Below are 21,354 nucleotides of genomic sequence, written 5' to 3'. Positions count from 1 at the left end.
AGTGGTACTCAGGAGCCTGTGGCTTCCCTCCTGCCTTTGCCTCAGCAAATTAGCTTTCCCCTTTGTTTCAGGAAAATTAAGGGAATTACAGAAAAGAAGTAACAATACATTAAAAATACTGGCTAGCAAGTGCCATGTCCCAGTCTAGCTGGAGAGTTAAAAAGGAAATCAATTCTGGGCATTAACATCAGCGTTTTCTGGATGCTGCAGTGATTATACTGCTGAATGTACTGCTCCCATCATCTCTGCCAAACACCCACACAGACACATGACTCCAGCTACCCTCACCATCCCTGTCAGGAGGACACCTCATGACCATCTACTCCAGTAACACCAAATTCTCTGCCCTGTCAGGTGCACTTGGCCTGAGGAGCCCTGCAGGAGGTCTGGCAGTGCACAGGGCACATCCCCAGCATCCCCTGGCAGAGCCTCCCCTGCTCCCAGCTAATGCTGAGCATCTCCTGCTGCAGGTTCTGCTGGAGCTGCCCTCACCTCACCTCCAGCGCTGCCATGGGACCGCAGGCTCTGCCCTGTGAGTCCATCGTGGCACAGGAGCACCAGGCCAGCAATGAACCCCTGTGTTATCAGGATTAAAAGGCAATGGTTCTGTGTTAATTGCTTTTTTGTTGACTCACCCACACTGAGCACTGAGCCATCTGATGCAGTGCTGCTTGGCTGGGAATGGAGAACGGACTGGGCAATCCACTCCTGCCCCGGGGGAAGCTCACGGGGGTGTCACAGGACAGCACTCAGGAGGGGGCTGCTGGGGCTTTCATTCCTGCAAGAGATGAAACCAAACACTGGGGTCACAGGCACCCTTCCACAGGACAGGGCTGGGCAGGTGCAGGTGGAAATCCCAAAGGCTCCTGTGCCATCCAGCTGTGCCGCACATGGAGCCTGCACTGTCCCTGCCCACGGCTGGGCACTGCAGGACAGGGCTCGGGGACACTGACCTGCACCTGGGGGAGGTACCTACCAGGGAAGGAAACCATGAGAACATTTTCACAAATACAAGATGCAGCTGCTTCAGGCAAAGGTTTTCATCTCCTGCTTGTTCTTTTTCCCCTTTTTGGGAGCACCTGATTTAACTGAGATGCTCTAAAGCCTCATGTCTGTGCTCTGCTATATCTTCCTAAATTAGTTATTTTTCCTGTTGTATGATTATCACTTCACTTTTCTTGGCAGCACTGTTATCACAATTTGAACTTACATTTAATAAAACCTTAGAGAGACTCCTCAATAACCTCCCTTCCTGTGCAGTGACCCAGAGAGACAGAAAAGGGATTGTACCCGGGCAGATGGGCACCAATACAATGCCTTGTAGGAGAGGAATTGCAAACACTCCTGTGACAAACTGCTTTGCAGGTCACTTCAGCAATGAATGCACAAACCAGTGCACAGACCAGCCCCTCCTGCTTGTGTCTCTTCTCAAGCAAATTCAAGCACTGGTACAGAGGGTCAGGGCCTCCCTCCTGTCTCACTATTGCTTTTTGGGGGCCAATGACATTCCCAACTGAAGGGACAGCAAGTTCAAACACAAATTCTATTTGAAACTATTAATTCCTTAAGAAACCCCAAATTAAATGGCTGCAGCAGCACTAAGCACAGGAAGCATGGCCCAAAATGGACAGGGGAGAGGAGACAGTGTCAAGGAGGAGATGGTTCTATTCACACACTCACCCATGCTCTCATACATGCATAAAAAAGGGACACAAAAGGTACCAGAAGTAAATTGACATACTGTATTTATTGCACAAATTTCCCCTAAAATTGGGAATGGTTATTATAATACAAGTGCACATCTTGGGAAATATATACAAAAACAGAAGAGATAACAAGTATGTACATTTTACCCAGCATTTTACAAGTACCACCATCTAAATAATTTAGAGAAAGCAAAAAATTGTCATAAAACATTTCTAAGAACTAATAGGGAAAACATATGCAAGGTGTAAAATCTGTTCTTTTAAACAGTTTTTGTTCTTAGCAGCCCAGTGTTTGCCAATTGCAACAAAACCAAATTTGCTAATTTGTGTTTCTAGTACACTTAGTTTTCAGCCAGAAAATTAAGACATGTTAATAATGGAGATTGGGAATAGTGGAAAAAAGAAATCAAACATTAGTTTTCTATTCACATAAAACAATCGCGATATATTTTAAAAAGTCGACGCTATAGCCTGTAAAAATCCCTTTTTGTGTTATTTAACAAACAGACAGACGTACCACATTGTTCATGTACCCCAAAAAAATTAACTCACGGGAAAACTTCCCATGCCACGAGGGTTTTGGTTGTGTTTTGCCCACAACACTGCTGAGAGGGGCCGAGGGGAGGGACTGGCACGGGGGAGGACACCGAGGCAGCTGCATCAGCCTGGGACTGACTGAACACATCATTAACACCACTAACGAGCAGCAGTGGGCACAGGACAGCACAGAAGGTGCCCCCCCCCAGCCACCTCCTTCTCCTCTCACATTAATATTATTTCTCTGGAGAGTCAAACCCATCTCAAAGCAACCCCAACGATTTGCCAGTAATGGCTCAGAGGAGGATGCAGTTCTCCCATCAGGGTCACTGTAAGCTCAGTCCTGGGGGGTGCCAGGGTTAGGGGGCAGCTGCCCAGCTCTCTGGGCACTGCTACAGACAAACCCACCCAAGGAAGGAGTGCACCCTCAGCCCCCCTCACCGCCAGCCCCAGCAGTGCTGCCATGGCCAGGCCACCCCTGCCAGTCTGGGCACAACTCAGGACTCAACTACTGCCCACAGCACGTCCCCAGCCAAGAGTTCAACAGCCACACGTGGAGCTCAACCCTGGCGTTCATTACAAATGTGTTTACACAATCAGGCCCTGTGTCATGCTCGTTCCAAAAACCAGATGTAACACAACTGTGTGGCGAGGAAAGGACATTTGAAAAACAGGGGAGAAACAACCCCTTGGATCACACATGGAGTTCCTCCCCTGCAGCAGTCAGCGTGAGGTTCTGTGCACAGGGCTCCAGTGACACTGCTGGCTGAACGCTGGGGTCACCTCCTGGGTCACCTCCTGGCGTGGGGGCAGCTTTGCCCTGTGGATTTTTCCTGGAACACCTTTAAGGGACAGATTTTAAACAGCACTGAAAAACCACCCTGGGTGAATCCTGGCCCCAGAGAAGGAAGGGAGGAGAGTTCTGTCGCTGACAGGGGCGGGGCAGGGATCTCCCCTGTTGTTTTCAGGTTTATCAAATGGTTCAAATAGATTTGTATTTGAAGTAACCCTGCAAACACCAATAGCAGGCGTGCTGTACTATGGGAGGGATGATCACAGAATGATGCATTTATAGAATTTCTTACAGAGTTTAGCCACTAAGTGAATACGTGTCTCCTACCTGTGAGGATAATCCATGAAACTCAATATACTGAACATAATCAATGAAAACAGAAGCTAAAAATCAGCAACATTAATTGGCTGCCAGGACAAATACGTAAAGCAAAGCCTAGAATGAAGTGTCCAGTTAAACTGAGGTAGTAGAGCCTTTGAAAACATAATCCACCTCCCACTGTCTATTTACATGACTTACACCAGGTTGGGTCCATCAGCTACTCATACAACTATTGTATATACAGTGACAAACCAGTGATGGCTGAGTAAAAGAGAAATGCTGAGAATAAAACAAACAACATTTCCTGCTGGTAATTACACGAGTGAGTAGAAAAGGGATTAGAGTCATCTGCAGGGTATATTTGTCAAAAAATAATTTGGATATTACTACACTATGGTGTAATCAATGTTCATTTCTTTTGTAGAATGGTTTTAAAAAATGTATCAATTAGTTACCTGAGCAATTAAGGGTAATAGTCTACTCATTTTGTCCCCAATGCTTTGGTACAATTATTTCTAGTTCATTATTTCAATAGCTGGCTGACTGACTGCTGTAAAAAGAATATGGTGTTGCAAGAACATTAAAGATCATAAAAAAGTTAGAGGTAATTGTCATGTCATTCTGGGGACCCCGTGGGGAAATTTCAGCCAACATTCTCTTTAGATTATTTTTGTTTTTAACATTTTGATTACGTTGTGGAAGAAAAGCATCACTTAGTATAAAGCAACATTTAAACATTATAAACATTTAATACTGGTTACAGCATCCAGCCAAGAAAGAATCTCCATCGCTAGTTTGTCTGTTGGCCTCTTCCTTCCTCCTCCCTGTCCCCCTCTGTCCCCTGCTTTTCCCTCTTCCCAAGAGAAAGATCATAAATAAATTCTGGAGCTGACTGTCATTAATAAGCCTTTTACAAAACAAAGCGGCCCCGTTCTTCCTCTGGGAACAATCCAGAACTGGACTATGACATGAAAAAGTAGAAGTTGTTTACAAATCATCGCAGCTTGAGAATTAGAGATCCCAAGGAGATCCTGCTCAGCTGAGGCCGGGCTGGAGGCAGCAGCTGCTCTCTCCTGTTCAGTTCCTAAGGGCTGATGGCATCCTGTGTTTCTCAGAGCAGTTCTTCCTCCGTTCCCCAGTGTAAGTCACAGTCAGCCATTGTGGCAGAAACTGCTAAAAAACGCAGATCTTCAGCTTTGCTAAAATCTTCACTTTTCCGTGGCTGAAAGCTCGGGCTTACTCAGTTTTCTTTACTCCTTTCTTTATCCTTTTTGATAAATGGCCGAGTGGGAGAGGAGAAGTCTCCAACTGTTTGCACACTGTGCAGTCATATATGGAGGTGCTGCAGCTCAGCGAGCAGTTTGTTTGAATTGCTGCAAAGAGAAAGGAGCCAGAACAAGTTGTCTTCCACTTTGTTTTCAGAGAGGCAAAAAGTTGAAGTCTGTGGGCTCTGGCTTGTTAAAGTAGGATCTGGGCAACGTAGGGAGAGTGAGTGCTCGCTACAGCTGCCAGCAAAGGGAGGTCGCTGGATTCAATCCTGGAAGGAAGCAGAAGAGTCACATTTAATCCAGCCCGGAACGTGGTGGGGCTGAACACGTGTCAGTGCCCACAGAGCCTGCTCAGCCCCTGCACTTGGGCCCTGGGTTACTCTCTGCAGCTGCCACACTGTTCCCAGCACCCTCCAGCTGTGCCTGCTCACGCACTGCCAGCGCTGCCTCAGCTCCTACCTGTCTGGGGGGGTTTCACAGCACCAACAAACTGGTGAGGAAGCAAATGGAGGGAGGAAGAACACTCAATTCCTTCCTAACCTCACACAAAGGGAGTAACAGCTGGGGGACACAGTGCAGGAGCAGAGGACTGGGCTGAAGCAGTGGCAGCTGCTCCCCCAGCTCCAGCACCACACGTGCTCCATGTGCCTTCCTGCTCGTCCTGTACTCCTCTGCCTTCCTGTGAACACCCCTTCAACAGCTCCTCTGCCTGTGCCCCACACCCACAGAGAGGTACTGTGTGCCTTACACGACACACAGGGTGTTTTGTGCCACATTAGGGAAAGCCAGCCTGGAGGAATCAGGAACCTGTGTTGTTCAGTGCTGACTGACCACCTAAGCAGGGAGTCTGATAAGCTCCAGAGTGCTGAGCCCACCTTCCTGCCCGGGGGGAAGACACAGGCTGGGGGATCCTTGGGATCCAGCAGTGGCTAAGCAGAAGCCTGTGGCCATGGGTAACTTATGAGTTCCAGTCCCATTTGGGAATCCATTTTGCTGTGCTTAGAACAAGCCCAGGCAGGGGATGTGGCACCAGGACATCCAGGGTGTTTGTGACCATACCCCAGCACCACGCCCAGCTCCTTCACGTGGACTCTCATCTGGCCCTTGAGATACTCAGACAGCATCTTGCTTTTGAAGTAGAGCTCCTGCAGCCGATCCTCCAGGTGCATCACACACTAGAAAGCAAAGGCAGATGTGTCAGGGAAGACAGAGCTCTCTCTGAACCAAAGCAGCCTCAGAGCAGAACAGCACAGACCACACATGCCTGTTGCCTGTTCTGTGCTTGTGTCTAGCAGAGATATTCACTGGTAGGACTCTTGCTTTGCAGCAGAAGCCTTTGATTACATGTTAAATCAGAATTAATGAGGCAGCTGTTTTGATTACAGACTGGCATTTCAATAGGCAGCTCAAACAGCTACATTAGAGGATGCACTGGCTACTAAAATTGTGGCTACAGATACAAACACTAGGCAGAATCTTACACCTCCTTAAAGGGTGCTTTAAAACCATCACCCTCTCGATTGCCATTCAGACTTACAAAGTTTGGAGATAAATTATGCTTGTAAAGCTGAAGAGTGGAATGAAGCAGGTTGGAGACGAGACTGGAGACTAACACTTCTTTTCCCAGTTTATTGTCAATCATTCTTCTCTGGCTACTGGCCACTTGCACCGTCCACTTGTCTGTGTCTGCAATAATGCAAACAGCCTCTGCGATGGGCTCGTCCAGAACAGGGTGCTGGGAACACAAAATGAAGAGCAGAACCCTGAGAATGACAAATGACAACAGTCTTTTCACAAAACATCACCATCCTGGGCAGCAGGATAGCACCCCTGGACAGCAGGATTGCATCCCAGACACTGTTTCTCCTAAAATCCAGTCACATGTGCCCACGCTGCACTCCATCCATTAAACAGAGGGGTTTTGTGAGCAAGGCACAGTCTCAGAAGGATGGTGGCTATTCTACCTTCTCTCCCAGGCTCGAAAGTGTGTCACTGGTTGACAGTTACATATTTTGATATTTGACATAAAGAGTTCTGACATATCTAAAGTATATTTTAAACTCCTAAAACTGAAAGTACCCAAACTCCAATTCGCCGTTCAGCACGGCTGTGTTAACAAGGTCGGGTTACTCCCAGTTGTCACTGGTTTCCCTTCATGGGAGGCCAGCAGAGGGAGTCAGGAACCAAGCCTGTGCCTTGCCATTCCTTCCAGCGGGTGCTGCACCTCTCCCAGGCCCTGAAAAGGGGGTTGAAAAAGGGAGTATTTAGAAACCCACTGTCCTTTCCTAATACCTTTTTTGGCCTGGACTGTTAGGAAGCACCTCCTTCCAAAGAGTCCCACAGGGACCTCACACAGTGCTGGGATGCAGTTACTGTTGTACTTGAAGAGAAGCATAAAAATGTGGCTCAGTCAGGCTTGTGTTTCAGCCACATCTGTCCCACAGCAGCAGGTACCTCACACTGCTGCCTCTCTTGCCTGAAATTCAATTACACTTCCCAAATGGCTTAAACATGTGGCTTAAACCAGCCCCTGGAACAACCACTCAGGGAGAAAAACTCGTTCCCTGTGGAGCTGGGCACAAGGGAAGGAGATGAAATGTGGGGAAGAGCCACAGGTCTGATGCACATTGTTAATGTGAGAAGATGGAAAAGGGGATGTTTTGGAGGCTCTCAGGAAAGCGGCTGCTCCCCGGCCTGTGCACATCTGGGGTATTTCCCCATTCCCTTGGGAATAAATAGAGGGAAGCAGAATCACACTTTTCAGTGACAGCCCACTTTCCACTCCTTTCCTGGGGACTAAAAGAGGTAGGGAATACCATGCTTCCCAGTCATGCCCCAGTTCACCCAGGGAAAAGCTTCTGTGGAGAAGAGATGATCGATCACCAGCACACGTGAGCAGCACAAGTCCCTTTTGGACAATTATCTTTACACTGGTTTCTCCTTTTCCAGTGAAGCCATCACCACTGGACACATGGACTACAATCCTAAAGAAGGAAAAATGCCCCCAAAATATTAAACATTCCTGGTGGCTTCACTGTGGAGGACACATTCTGCTGCACAAGCACATTGGTCAGACGTGCAGGGACAGAGGAGGGAGCAAAGGGAGCTTCTGCCCCTCTGCAGCAAGACCCTGCCCAGGAAGAGATGCACAACCTCAGCTTTTGGGCTGGTTTAACATCATCCCATCCTGTGGGCACACAACCACCCCCTGCCATGCCTACAGGAGATGATGATTCCTCTATGGCTTAGCACCAAGATCCCTCTTCCCAAGGCAAGGGCCTCCCTACTGGCTTCAGTGGGAGTCTAATCTTTTGTGATCCAGATCTGCAGTGAAACACCCACGTGTTTCAGATACATGAACTGAGAGAAGAGAAAAAATTGGTGACCTGGGACTGGGGAAACGTGACAAGAGCTGTGACAGTAAATATTTCCACTACCAGCAGGTTTGTATGTTCAAAAACATTTACCTTCCCCTACTGTGAGAAATACATTTACCAAATATAGCTTAATTACCTGCACAGCATGAGACAAATCTGACACCAAACAGTGCCTCAGCTTTTCATCACTTCCTATTCCTTGCAAAACAAAGTCAGGGACATAAGATGAACAGTAGCCTCCTAGTAAGGATCTTCCAAAATTGGCAATACTGGGCTGGACAGAGTTCACTTCAACTAATTTTGACCTGCAAGAAAGGCATATCAACAATAAACAGCAAATTCAGCTTGCAGAGAGGTTGCATTTCCACTTTTATCATAGCTCTTCTAACTTCCATTCAAGTACTTTGTAAGGAGTTTAAAGTCAGCTTTTGCAGTCATGGAAGCAGAGATCACAATGCACAATTAATACTTTTTTCCAGACCACTGATCTCACCATATTCCTTAACAACCAGCAAGCTCAAGAGACACTTTTCCAACCCTGATGCCAAGTTAGGTTACAGTCCTCCAAACATGTGACATGAGAAGAGGCTCCATCTTCTTTAGGTTGTGTTACTGCTGAACAGTACTTACCCAGGGAAGGGAATCTCATATTCCTCTGCCCAATCTTCTTGCTCTCCTCCGTAATAGTTACTGCCCAGTCTAGTTAGATCATGGCCTGTATCCTCACTTTCACTGTCACCCAGGGCACTGTCTGAACTCTCATTTCTTGGAATGTCCCAATCAATCCCTGGGGCGACTTTTTTCTCTACGTTTTCTCTGTCCCCACAGGGGACACGAATAGAGATTTTCTCTCTTTGGTCCTGCTCATTAAAGCAGTTTTTGTAGGTCTCTTGTCGAACAGAGTCCATGAATTTACAAAATTCACTAGGTGGTTTGCAAGCCTTTGTACACAGTTTTTTAGAAAACTCTAAACTACTGTTGTGAGCAAGAAGGTCCGTGGCTGCTTGCCCTGGAATATCATCAATAGTCCGGGTTTCAACTGAACTGTCATCAGTGAAATACTCGTCAAACAGGCTCATGCTCTCAGCACTGCACGGGTTTGGGTTCCAGCTCTGATGCTCACTAGCAACTTGAGGAAAGGGTTCAGCTGTCCCACAGTCTCTATTTTGGTCCTCAACAGTTTGTTTAGCTTCACAGTTCTGATCAGCAGACACTGCTGCCTCCGCTGCTGGCGGGCTGTGATGCCTGGCAATTTGTTCCACTACTGCCTGACTCCTCAGCTCGATGTCTGAGTCAGGTGACATGGAATCTCCGATGAGGAAAGTCACCTTTGTCTGGGCCTCGGCGGCGCAGGGGAAGGCGTCGCAGAAGAGCTTGTCAGGGGGCTTCTTCTCCACGGCGATGCCGGGTGTCCGCGTGCCCCCGCCCGCGGGGCTGCCCGGCTCCAGCCCCTCCTCGCCCCTCCACGCACTCCCTGGGGCCTCCACTCCAGAGTCTGGCCCTGCAGCCGCCCCCGTGCACACCACAGTCTCCAGCTTGGTGTCCATGCAGGGCCTCGGCTGCTTCACATCCGCAGCATCTTCCTGCCCGTCGTCGGGGACGATGGTTCTGCTCTCGTCGGAAGAAGTTTCCAGCTCTCCCTTGGGGGTGCTTTGCGTGTCTTCTCGCTCGTGCTGTGGAACCCCTTCTATGTTCTGTGCCAGGGAAGGGGGACATTTGCAGTATTTACAGCTGCAGTTGGCAGTTCTCGTCTCTTCAGACTCCGTGGGCAGCAGGTTGCCCCTGTTCTTGTGCATTGTGACAAGCACATACTCAGACTCCTCCACTTCTCCTTTCTCCAGCGTGGTGGTGATCACAGTGCCGGGCATGACGATGGCCTCATCCTCCCCGTTCTCTAGAAGATGTGTCTCTTGAAGTTCAGAGCATCTGATGAAGTAAGTGAGGAAGTAAAGCAATCTCTGGACCAGGTCATGCCTTTTGCCAACCACAACTGTTTTTGCCAATCTCACAGGTGATCCAATAGCCCCATACAGGTCACCTAGGACAGGAAATAAACACACAATTATTTGGCATCTTTGCAATAAATTATTCTCCTAACAGCAATTGTTGGGGCTGGATTTCAAAGGCCAGGTCTACAACAGAGAAATACTAAAGCAGCAGAGTGATGACAGCTATCCTCTAGTTTGTTTTCAACGGATAGAATCCCAAAGATGCTGTTGGTATCAGTCTGTAAGGTGAGCCACTGGTCAGGGGGACATCTGATCTCACACATGAGGGACCACCTCTCTCCAGCTTTGAAGGCTCGTCTCCTGGCATCCTTATATAGCCATGGGAGAGAGGGGGCGTCTGCATCCACCTACCCTGGAGAGTCTGGAAACTGGGCTGAACTTTTACCCACAAGAGAAAGCTGTAAAAGAAGCAAACCTATGCCAGGAATGAGGGCAAAAAGTGATGGTGGCAGGTGCATGGCTGGAGCCAACCTCCTTCTGTTCCCCTCCTTGAGCTCTGCTATGGGTTGGATGGGGTGTTCTGACTGTACTTGAGTCACCTGGGCAGGTGTCTGTGTGTTCTGGAGGTATTAGGGAGCTGCAGGGATGAGGGGACAAGGGGCCCAAGAGGCCTCAAATGCCACTCTAACCACAGTGGGTCCCTCAAGTCCCATGAGCTCTGAAATCAAGTCCTCTTGCCAACTCCCTGGCCATTCTTGCCTGTATCAGAACAGGACAACCTCCCAGAACTCTCCCTTCCCTTCCCTAACCAAATTCCAGGAGAGTGTGTGTGCAGAGCAGGGCATTCTGACCTTATCTCCCCTACTCTACTTGCAATTAGCAGACAGTATGACCAGCTACACTGACTGGGCTTTGAGACCTTCCCAGGAGGTTGCTGAGCCATGATTTCCTGTTCTGCATCAATCCATTATGTTAAGAGTGTGTTCACTTCTGATCAAAAGATGGATTTCCTCGATTTTCTCTTTCTAGAATGAGGTTTATTGATAGCAGCATCCCAAAAATTAAAAATGGATTTTCCTTCTATCGCCAGGGGAGAGCTGGAATCCTCCACCAGCACCAGGACAGGTGTCCTTAAGGGACCCCACAGAGGTGACTAAAGAGGACCTTACTTTTGGGCTAACATTTTACAATACATAATGCCTTAAGAAACTAGAGCACACATAAAAAAATACAGTGACCACCTCTAAGCTGGAAATACACACTTTTGTCTCATTTTGAATTAAGAAATAAATAACTTGGGAGGGAAGTAACAAGCATCATAAACCCATTCCTGTAAAGCTGCTGGGTGGTTCAGAGGTGATTGCCACGTACCAAGCTGTGCCCACAGAGGGTTGTAGGGATGGGTTTTGGCCAGCATGTCCACGCTCTGGGAAGAATGCTTCTCCAGGAAGATCCTTATGGGCGGCTGGCCATTGGGCATGACGGTGGGGACCCAGGCCAGGTGGTTAGTCAGCACTGCAGTCAGCAAAGCTGGTAAAAACCTGAAAGCAAAACGTCCAGCAATGGGGTTTTTTTCCAGGTACACACTCAGGATGTTAAACTGACAGCAGCTCCACAGTCTAGATGGATCAAGGATTGCAGAAACAGCCTGACAAAGTCAGCACAGATCATCCCTTCAGTCCTGGTTTTCAGGGACAGAAGGGGTGGCTGGACCCTCCCTCCCACCCCTGCAAAGCTCATTCTTAGAACATGCATTTAAAGTAAAATGAAATTTTTACCTCTGTGGCATCTCAGTTCCTCTGTTTGGCAATAACTACGAGACTTCCTATTTTGCAAGTTTTATGCTGTGAAACATCTCAAAACCAACTTATTCTGTTCACTATAAGAAAGCAGTGGCACTGTGTGGCCTCTGTACTCCAAGGAGATCCCAAACCCACAAGATCTGTGACTATGGATGAGAAGGAAGGCTATCACTACCAAACCTGTAAAATAGCTGGGTGCTGTGTTCTTTCACATAACTGTTGTGCAATTCCAGCACACAAGGCTGCTCCTTTCAAAAATAAACCCCCTCAAAGTTCTGTAGCTCAGCCAGAGGAGCTGTGCCCTTATGCTGGTAAAAAAGTTTTCACTAGCTAAGAAATTAAGGCTAAAAACCTTTCTGAAAAACGTTAACTATCTGATTTATTGCAGTGATAGAGCGTGGTTTCTGCTCCGTGGAGGGAACTTCCCTTCCCAGTCAGTTTTCCTGGCAGGAGCAGGGCCCAGGAGCCTCCACACGCCAATAGATGGTGCTGGTGGCCTCAGCAGCTCAGGTGTGGGGAGGAGAACAGTTAAATGCCTCAAAATAACATTATTTGAATAGTTTACAAGCATCAGGAACCCTACAGCTTCCATGCAGCCAATTCCTCACTGGAGACAGCCAAAGGAGGAGAGGAGATTTAAAACTGGATTGGAAAGGATACAGAGCATAGTTTCCTCTTGCTTCCATCACTGTAAATCTTGCTGTATTTAAAATAAAGCAAACAAACCCAAATAAAGGACCATTTAAATGTAACCAAGATATGTAGGTCTCAGAATGGCAAGGATCAGGATGGCCCAGGAAAAAAGCTTCCACTGAAGCAGGAATTAATTTTAAGAAAACACATTTGAACCCCTCACAGTTCCCTGTGGTTTCTCCCCTTGCACTGAGGCAGGAGCAGGTGGACCACACTGACCACTGGGGAGAGAAGAGATGACAAAGGCGGTGGCAGAGCTGGAGGATGGGAGCAGCAGCCCCTTCCCTGAGCCACCCCTTCCCCCCACAAAGGGAGCAAGCAGCTGCTCTGCCAGTGCCATTCCCACCCAGCACACGTCTGTGCTCGTTTTAGGACCTCACTGGAGCCAAGTGCTTTAAAAACTTCCCCTAGTCGTGCCCTGGGGAAAGGGGATGAAGTGTTGACATAAGAGTAAATTTATCAGATTCACCCCAGTTTATCAGGAACTTTCTTTCTCAGTTTTCAACACCCGCTCAGGGCCGGGGCCTGAGGCCAGAGAGGTGAGCACTGATCAGCACACCAGTGGCATTTATAATGATTTAAGGTTTAAGAGCAATTTGTGGTCAGACAGTATTACAGAAACAGCTCTTCCTGCTCATCATATGACAACTGATTCTGAAAGGTAGATTAGTGCATTTCGTAAGGTATGTTCACCCACTTCCAGACATCCACACCCATCACATGCTTCCTATGGATGTGTTTCAGATGTTCAGCCTCTACCAAGATTTAGAGGATTGTGGGGAAGCAGAAATGTAATGAGATTATTTCTTATTTCTTTTTTGTTTTAAAAAGAAGGTATTTATGGACGGCCTTTTGATTCTTTGATTGCCAGGATTTTAACAACCGATTATTTGAAATTTGGTTTGAAACAAAAAGGCGCAATCACATATGGAACTGAAAAACTAAAATCCACCATACTGGTTCTTGGAAGCGTTTTCCATGAGGAAAGTGAACTCCTTCATGAAGCGATGGCAGAGCTGGTTCTTCTCGGGTGTCCCTGACATCATGGTGAGCCAGACGGGCTCCCCGATGCGGGGCATCGTGTACAGGTTGCAAATTGTCGTTCTAGAAAACAAAACCAAAACATCAGCAGGCTAAACAAACAAACAAAAAAGGAAAGGCAGAGATCCCAGCTTAAAGAATTCACTGCAATGTTTAGTTCCAGCTGTCATTTCTATCAGAAACAAAATTTCTCTCGTCCACCATCATCCAAACCATGTTGCTCGATCAATAGTAGGAATTCACCCTTCACCAGGGAGAGCTGAACCTCACAGGTTCCTCCTGCATCCACCTGAACTGATCCCAAACCCAGCAACACTCCCTGCCACAAGTCAAGAGCTGCCCTACTCTGACTGCAGAAGGAATGATTTCTTCTGTTATCTCCTTGCTTTCTCCACTTCATTCAAAACATACTTCTGCTTTATTTATGACTAGGACAAGTTTATCTATATCTGACTTATACCTGAACTTCCCCCTTGCTTTAAAAACTTGGTGTATCTCAAGGCCAAACCCACCCAAGTGTGATGTGTAGAGCAGGGGAACAGCTCACCTCTTTAGCTTTAAATAGAGAGTGTGAGAGTCAAAGTCACCCCATGGCTGTTCAGGTTACACACTCACCCACATCCTTTTTGACTCTACAGAGGACAGTAAATCTATGTTTAAAAATTTGGCTCTGCAGTAAAATACCAGATTAAAACCCCTCAGATTACTTTTAAACTCTTGAAAATCTAAACTAAATCATAGTTTAGTTTTAAGTACAAAGCCTCCATTATGACACTATGGGAACCTGTATTTTTATCATAGTAAAAATGTAAGCCCGAAAAAAACCAAAAGGACAAGGGAAATGACTGATCAATTCAAGTTTCTCCCCACTTAATGCACTACTTTTTCTAGATGAGGTATTTTTGTTTTACAAGACAAAGATTTACATTATCCCATTATCCCCAGTACCACCCCCTGATTTATAAAGATCTTCTCTGCATATTTGGTCTCAAAATTTATGGACACTTCCAGAAGTAAAGCCATGGCTGTGCATGCCAGGCAGGCAAACACACTCGAGCAGCAGCTGCCAAATCTTCTGTGGTTTAGTGTTTAAAGTGCAACTCCCAGGAAGTGAGAGCAGCACGTCAGCAGCAGCACAGCACATCCCAGCCCTGGCAGGGGGCTCCCAGGGGAGGAAGGAGTTACCCCCCCCAGCTATTTGGCAGAGAAGCAGCTAGGTGGGGACAAGACCTTCAGAGCAGCTCCCCAGAGGGCACTGAAGGTGACTGGAGTCACCGGGGCTGCTCCAGAGGGAGGGAGGTGAGAGGGCAGTGCCATTCTCTGCCTTATTTTTTCCACCTGTGTTCACCAAATACAAAATCCATTCTATGTGCTCACAATAGTCCAAAACAGCCCTGTCTTCCTCAAAGGTTACAACTTCAGACCCTCCACTGCCACAGGCATGATGAGAACACCAGAAAGCAGCCAGTGGGCTGGAGAGAGGGACAGCTGAGTTACCTTTGCACTGCCCAGCCCTCAGAGGCTTTGCTGGCTGCTGGGTCACTGCTCCATGTTACCCTCTGCTCCTGGTCCTCTCCTGGGAGGAAAGCCCAGCCTGGTGACAGACTGGGCACAAAGTCCTGCCAGACTGGACACGAGTGGGGCACCAGCACTGCCACATGCAGGGGACAGGGGGTCTCTGGCAGCACAGGGGCTTGGGGCACTGGGATTTCATTCCTCTGCAGGAGCAAGCTGGGACTAGGGATGGGATTATTAAGGGAAAGCTTTCTGTTCACAGCTCATTAACTGGAGTGGATGTTAAAGAGGCCCCAAGAAAAGGAGAAACCCCAAGTCCAGGGACTTCAAAGCTCAAAACAAGTCTCAAGACCTAAACCCCCCAGACACAGCTGACCTGAGAAGCTGAAGATAAACAGCACAACTTAACGTAAAATACAGCTTATTTCTCCTTCCTATGCAAACTAACCCGAGCCAAGCCTCTTGCAGCTCGGCTGTTTTGAAAAAAGAAACTACTTCTATACTAAAACCAACATATTAAAATATTTGTTTTCGTTGAAAAGATAGCCCGAGTCTTGTGATTCGTTATTTACTATTCTGGTAACCCTGGCTGCATCTGCAGCTGATAGTGTTTCCTCCGAGCCAGATCAGATTGCCCTGGCCCCTGGCCAGCAGGCATGTGACTGCAGTGCAGGGAACCCTCCATGCCAGCGCAGGCAGCAATGGCACAGAGACCAAGGGCAAGGATTAACTGCTTCCCAGCTCTGCAGACACCCAGGGAAACGCTCCCCTGCCAGTAAGGAAAGGGCAAAACTGAAAACAAAACAAAACATAAAAACCCGAGAAACCCTCCCCGAACACTACAGGGAAGTTAAATGGATTTAAAAAACAACAACCATTACAAACCCAGTTGGCCCCTCTCCTCTCAGCCATCTGCAGCAGGAGCCCCCTCCCCTCCCTCACCGCCCCCACACACCAGCGAGGGAAAGTTCAGTTAATGAGAGACTCTGCTCTTTTGAGGGTTCCAGTGCATTTAAATGGGTTTATATTTGGAAACGCCTCCGGGAGGCTGAACTCCAGCCCGGAGCTTACAGGCACCTCAGCCCCAGCACTGCAGCACCGGGCACAGGGGCCGGGGAGCCCCTCAGGAAACACCTTCACACCCCACGGGGCGGGAGGGCCAACTGCCAAGCGGAAAGGAGCCCTGAGCAAAGCCCTCCTCAGCCCCTCTGGGGTCTGCCCCAGCGGGCACAGATGGCACCGAGGCGAGCAGCCCTGCTCCTGCAGACACGATGGCACAGCACGGCTGCTCCTGCCTCACCCTCACCCACACACACCCCAAACCACCCTGGCCTTGGGCCCGGATTTCAGTACCAGTCTGAGACATCTTTCCCTGGTGCTGTGCAAACCAAACGAGGCAGACAGCTCCTCACGGATGAGAGCATCCTGCTGCAACCCCTTCCTCCCCGAGGAAGGCACACGGACCCCCAGCCCTGTGCCCCCAGAGCTGCTCTGCTATTTAGGAGCCGCAACACAACGGCAAAGAAAAAACACCAGCGGCTTATAAAGCTTAATTCACATGCATTTGCTCCCTATCCTCATTTCTTCCTTCCAAAGATGGCTTTTCCTTAAAAAGGAGCAAGTAAACAAAGGCAATCCCCACTGCAGGGAGTGCAGGAGCAGGGGAGCCCCCGCGACTCCGTGCCCGTGCTGGCACCACCGAGCAGAACGCACCAGTCAGTTCACAGCAGCATAAGCTGCTTAAAAATTACTGGCAGAAAATAGGATCAAATCTGTCTGCCAGAAAGCAGAGAGAGGTGTTTCCCCAGGCCCTGAGATCAGGGTTTCCTTGCCAGCCTGCGTCTGTGCCACACAGGTATTAGTCAGATGCATAATCTGCGTTATCAATGTGCTGCGCCGGCCTCGGGGACTGGGGGAGCCGAAATGTTTATGCAAGTACAGTAGCTTATTTCATAAGTCATGTGTCTGCACAGCTGACATCCACAGAGAGTTCTAAGCCTCTAAGTCAGGTGTTAATAGCTAAACCCATCAGTGCTTTAGAAAATTAAAAATTGCTGTAAAGTGACTAATGATGTGAGGGTAGGCCTGGAGCTGGGCACCAAATCGATGGCAAATTTATCAACAGCATCCATTTGCAGAGGCAGCCTAGGCCTTCCAGAGAAGGCAGCTTTGTTTTTCCCTACGTGAGACAACAAAAGCAAAGCAAGGGTCTGTTTTGCTGTCTTTTCTTTTCCCCCTCTATCCTCCAGTAGCAGCAGATAAATGCCTGCTGACCCTGCAGGCAGCTCCTCACAATTTCGGTTGCAGGTAGTGGGGTGACCTCCAACCACAGCCCCTTTCCTGCACGCTCCCTCCTCCCTTCTCTGATCAGCACAGCAGCACATCCCCCGTGCCCCACTCATCTGAGGTTATTCTGATCACCAGACTGCACATCAGCTACTCTTGGGCACCTCTGAAAATGTGGGGGGTTTAAAGAAAAACAAACAAACAAACAAGATTCTCCTTTAAAGCCACCCCAAAACCAACCAGACTGCAATGAGTTAAACCAGCACGGGATTACATTTTAGAATCACCAACCCACTGAAGTCAGCACCCTTCTTCCCTCCAGCACAGTTTGCTAAGAGGGCAGGAATCAACACAAGTCTCAGGTTCACCAAAGGACTCGCTCCTGACTTCCCCGTGACTTCAGTGGGAAAGCAGACGCCTAAAGAGATAATAGTGTCCTAAATGGGTTTGCTGAACCTGTGCCAAAGCATCTTTGCATCCAGCCTGCAGTATTTAAATATGCTTCTTGCTTCTTACCAGACACATCCTGCATGGCTTTGAAAAGCAAGGGGCTCTTGTCTGTCACAGAAATGGGGATGTCACAGGGGTACAAGGACCCTGCCTGGGCTGGGGGCACCGGCTGCTGCCCACCTCTGAATGCAGTCCCTTAAAAAAGCCAACAAAACCCAGAATTGCCAAAGGCTGCTGCCCCAGGAAATTCATTTCCATGAAATTAAACTGGATTTAATTTACCTCGTTACACTATTAAGGAGTAATATTTATATCACCATGGAAACCTCCGCATAAAACTGGTGGTTGGACACATGCTCCCAGTGCTGGTTATGCAAGGGCTGTGTCATGGGAATGATCCCAGCTCCTGGTGTGCAGGAGAATGCCAATCTGCACCTTTCTCCTCAGCCTGTCCACAGCACCCTTCTTCATCCCATCCCAGCTCCACGCTGCTGAGCTCCCCTCCAGCAGGAAAAGACAGCATGGGGGATTTGGCTTGTGTTTTCAGGGTTATTTTTCCTACTTTTGACTCGGGATAAGTGCCCCTCCCCAGCCCTCTGGAACTGTTTAACTTGGAAGGACAAAGGAGAACGGGCAAAGTCCGCTGAAGGTACCTTGAGGAGGAATGTTTTGGGGGAAGATTTGGGCAAACAGTTGGGGAGGTGGTGTAAGAGAGGGTGGGAAAGCAGAGAAATGGCTCGGGGGGAGAGGCAGAGCAGAGCTGGGGGAGCAGAGAACCACGGTGGCTGCTCCCAGTTGCTGAACTCGTCTCAGGCCCCTGGGCAGGATCAGCGGCTCCCAGTCACGAGCTCTCTCTGCTCCCTCTTTTGGCACAGCTGATCCCATCCACCTCTCACCGCAGGCCCACGTGCTCCCTCTTCCCTGCCTCCTGTCCCTACAGAACATATCCTCTGCCCTTCCTTGTGACTGCCTGGAGCTTCTAAAAAAAATAAAAAAATATACTGTGCCTTCATCCTGCAGCACCACCTAATCCATGGCATTCAGGTAGTACGTGGAATTGTAGCAAAGCAAGTGAACCCTCAGGATCCTTCACTGTTAGTAAAATACATCCTGATGTCAGGATTTTCTTTTTATAACATCAGAGCACTGTCTTCAATAATGTCTCTAAAAAGTAGCTCTACAGTGGTTGTAAAAGGAAGCACCCTGCCACTCCCATCTGAGAGGAGATGAATCACTCAAAACAGATGGATTTCATCTTAATTCCCTCCCCCCCCATGACTTCAACTATGGAAAGAAAATACAGCTAAATGCCAGGGATGTGCTTATCTGTGTTACTTTGTATATTAACTGTTGAACAGAGAGGCTCTGCAGATACTGATAGCCAGAGATTAGAGCGCTGCATTTTACTGTGGGAAAAGACAGCTCTCCTTGGTCCTACCTGGTTATCTGAAATACCTTTAGAGCACAGTTTAGAGTGGGGTGGGCTTTGCTCACACATCAGGAAAATACACACTAAGGTGGATTTCCCAAACATGGCTTTGCAATGCTTTTCCCCCTCTCAACGGGCCAGAAAAGATAATTTAAGAGGTCACTGTGAGCTCCATTACCATGTAAAGCACAGAAAACATTGATCATCTGTGTCCTGTTCACACCAGGCCCTGATGGATACACACACTTGGCAAAATCTGAAAACACAGACAGGTCAGAATGGCTTGGTATCACCAATCCTTCGCCGTACTTACACTTGCAGGAGACTTTACACATTGTAAGTTACTTATCCTGCACTAAGAAGGTCCTCCTAAAACAGACTCTGCTTTTGAAGGAACAGCCACAAAAGGCAGAAGTCACACTGCTCACCTGAATTCATTAAGGGCATCCACAATCCTGTTATAGGCCAAACTCCGCTGGCTGGCATCAGCTGATCTCCGGCTCATTTTCATAGCCTTGAAAGCAATCATTAAACAGATGAGTAACACAGAGCTTCAGAAGCACAGAAAATGGAAAACAAAGTCATGTGTTTGCCTCTATCTTCCATGCAACTGGTCATGCAAAAACATTAGTTAAGTGATAAAATGATGGTACAAGTGACAGCTTTCCTATCTGAGGGAAGACAGGTGAGGCACATTTGCAGCTTCTGCTTCTTCTGTGCATTTCATCATTTAAGGCACAGGAGTCAAAGTTTTGACTGCAGTGATGCAATTCCTACACCCAAGAGCAAGTTGATCCCACCTTTTGTAACAAGCAACAGGAGTTAGGAATTAAATCTGACAGGGCTGGGGGAACACAGAGTAGTACAAGGGCAAGAATCCAAAGCGAGAGTGTTTACCTGTTCTATTGCACTCTTCAGTTTGTTCATGTGACTCTCAAAAAGAGGGAAGTGGGAGAAGAAGAACTCGTTGAATTTGTTGTTTTCATCTTCATCTCTTGAGAGTGAAAAAATAACCCCAATTGCTATCTTTTTCTTCCTAACAATTCCCGGGCTTGGACCAGAGCTGTCATCTGACAAGTTGAAACTTTCATCCATGGACCTTGGAGCATGAAAAAAAGAGAAAGTTAATGTAATCCACTGATAAAGCTGTACCTTGGTTTGCTGTGTAATTCAGTTCTTGAACACTTAACTTCAACAAACACCTTTTGTTTGCATGTGTTGTCAAATCATCACCTTTGACAACATCCACTTTGTGATTTTTTACAAGCAGCCATTAACTGATCCTGCAATCACAGAAGCTGGAACCGGATTGAAAGTGTTTGTGGGATCAGAATATGGTATTCTAGTTCTCTCCCATCTCTGCCAAGAATTTGTGTTGTGAGTAGGATTTTAGGGCCTCTTATCCTCAAAAATACAGCCTACAGATTTACATGCTGCTGAAGGCTTTCCAGTCAGTGCAAAACAATGAATTGCATGAGGAAAACAGAGACTAAAAAAGATCAGCCCGACTTACACCTCTGTCAATACCCCACGGAGAGCAGCAGCGAGCGCAGATGTACATATGCAAGAGCAGAATCAAGCTGACAACGGGGGAAAATGTATGGGCAGCAACCAGCATTTGAATTCCCAGCTCACCATCGAGGGAAGACCCCGTTCTCCAAGCTGGTAGTCTGGCTGCGACGCCAACGCCGCTGGTAGCTGCTAGCACAGCTTTTGTTAAACGAGGAGCCCGGGGATGGGAACGGAGTGATCAGCAGACTGCTAAGAGATGCTGCAAAGAACAAGAGGAATAAATAAAAATCTCTCCTCAGAAGAAAGAACATTTGGAAAATAACACCAGCAGCTAGATGAAGCCCCTCAAGATATACCGGTGTTGCTTCTTGGGTGCTTTCTCTTTTGCTTATCTGTGTTTCTTATCTAAAAATAAGCAGTTTATAATGACATTAACAAGCCATACAAGCATTACGAGGGTGGCACAGTCCTGCAGCTTTACATAAGAAGCAACGCACAGGCTGTACCTTGCTCAGCAACCTGAGTATTGGGAAATAAATTCTTTGTGGAAAGGAGTAATGTTGATGACATCCTTCCAATCCTAACCCCAGTGCCCAACATCCCGAATTTTAAGGGAGGAGAGGGGTGTTTTGGAGGCAAATTCATGTTTTAATGTCACTGTCAGGGAATCACAAA

General features: G+C 47.8%; 1 protein-coding gene across 2 annotated transcripts in view; it reads right to left on the bottom strand.

The window, feature by feature from the left end:
• Positions 1 to 1,728: 1,728 nt before the first annotated feature.
• FNIP1 (folliculin interacting protein 1) overlaps positions 1,729 to 21,354 on the bottom strand; it is a 44,444-nt gene continuing 24,818 nt past the window's right edge. For both annotated transcript variants that reach the window (XM_008922715.4, XM_018081068.3), the window contains 10 exons: positions 20,803 to 20,938; positions 20,065 to 20,266; positions 19,596 to 19,681; positions 13,404 to 13,550; positions 11,323 to 11,492; positions 8,633 to 10,040; positions 8,139 to 8,307; positions 6,163 to 6,360; positions 5,685 to 5,800; positions 1,729 to 4,894 (listed from right to left, as the gene is read on the bottom strand). In XM_008922715.4, coding sequence (XP_008920963.1) covers positions 4,816 to 4,894; positions 5,685 to 5,800; positions 6,163 to 6,360; positions 8,139 to 8,307; positions 8,633 to 10,040; positions 11,323 to 11,492; positions 13,404 to 13,550; positions 19,596 to 19,681; positions 20,065 to 20,266; positions 20,803 to 20,938 — 2,711 coding nt within the window. In that variant the 3' untranslated portion in view covers positions 1,729 to 4,815. The remainder of the gene's footprint in view (positions 4,895 to 5,684; positions 5,801 to 6,162; positions 6,361 to 8,138; positions 8,308 to 8,632; positions 10,041 to 11,322; positions 11,493 to 13,403; positions 13,551 to 19,595; positions 19,682 to 20,064; positions 20,267 to 20,802; positions 20,939 to 21,354) is intronic.

The sequence above is a fragment of the Manacus vitellinus genome, unplaced genomic scaffold, assembly GCF_001715985.3.
Source record: "Manacus vitellinus isolate BGI_N305 unplaced genomic scaffold, ASM171598v3 scaffold_51_pilon, whole genome shotgun sequence".
Taxonomy (NCBI): domain Eukaryota; kingdom Metazoa; phylum Chordata; class Aves; order Passeriformes; family Pipridae; genus Manacus; species Manacus vitellinus.
The sequence above is the reverse complement of the archived record's forward strand: the minus strand, read 5'-3'. Positions and strand labels throughout refer to the sequence as shown.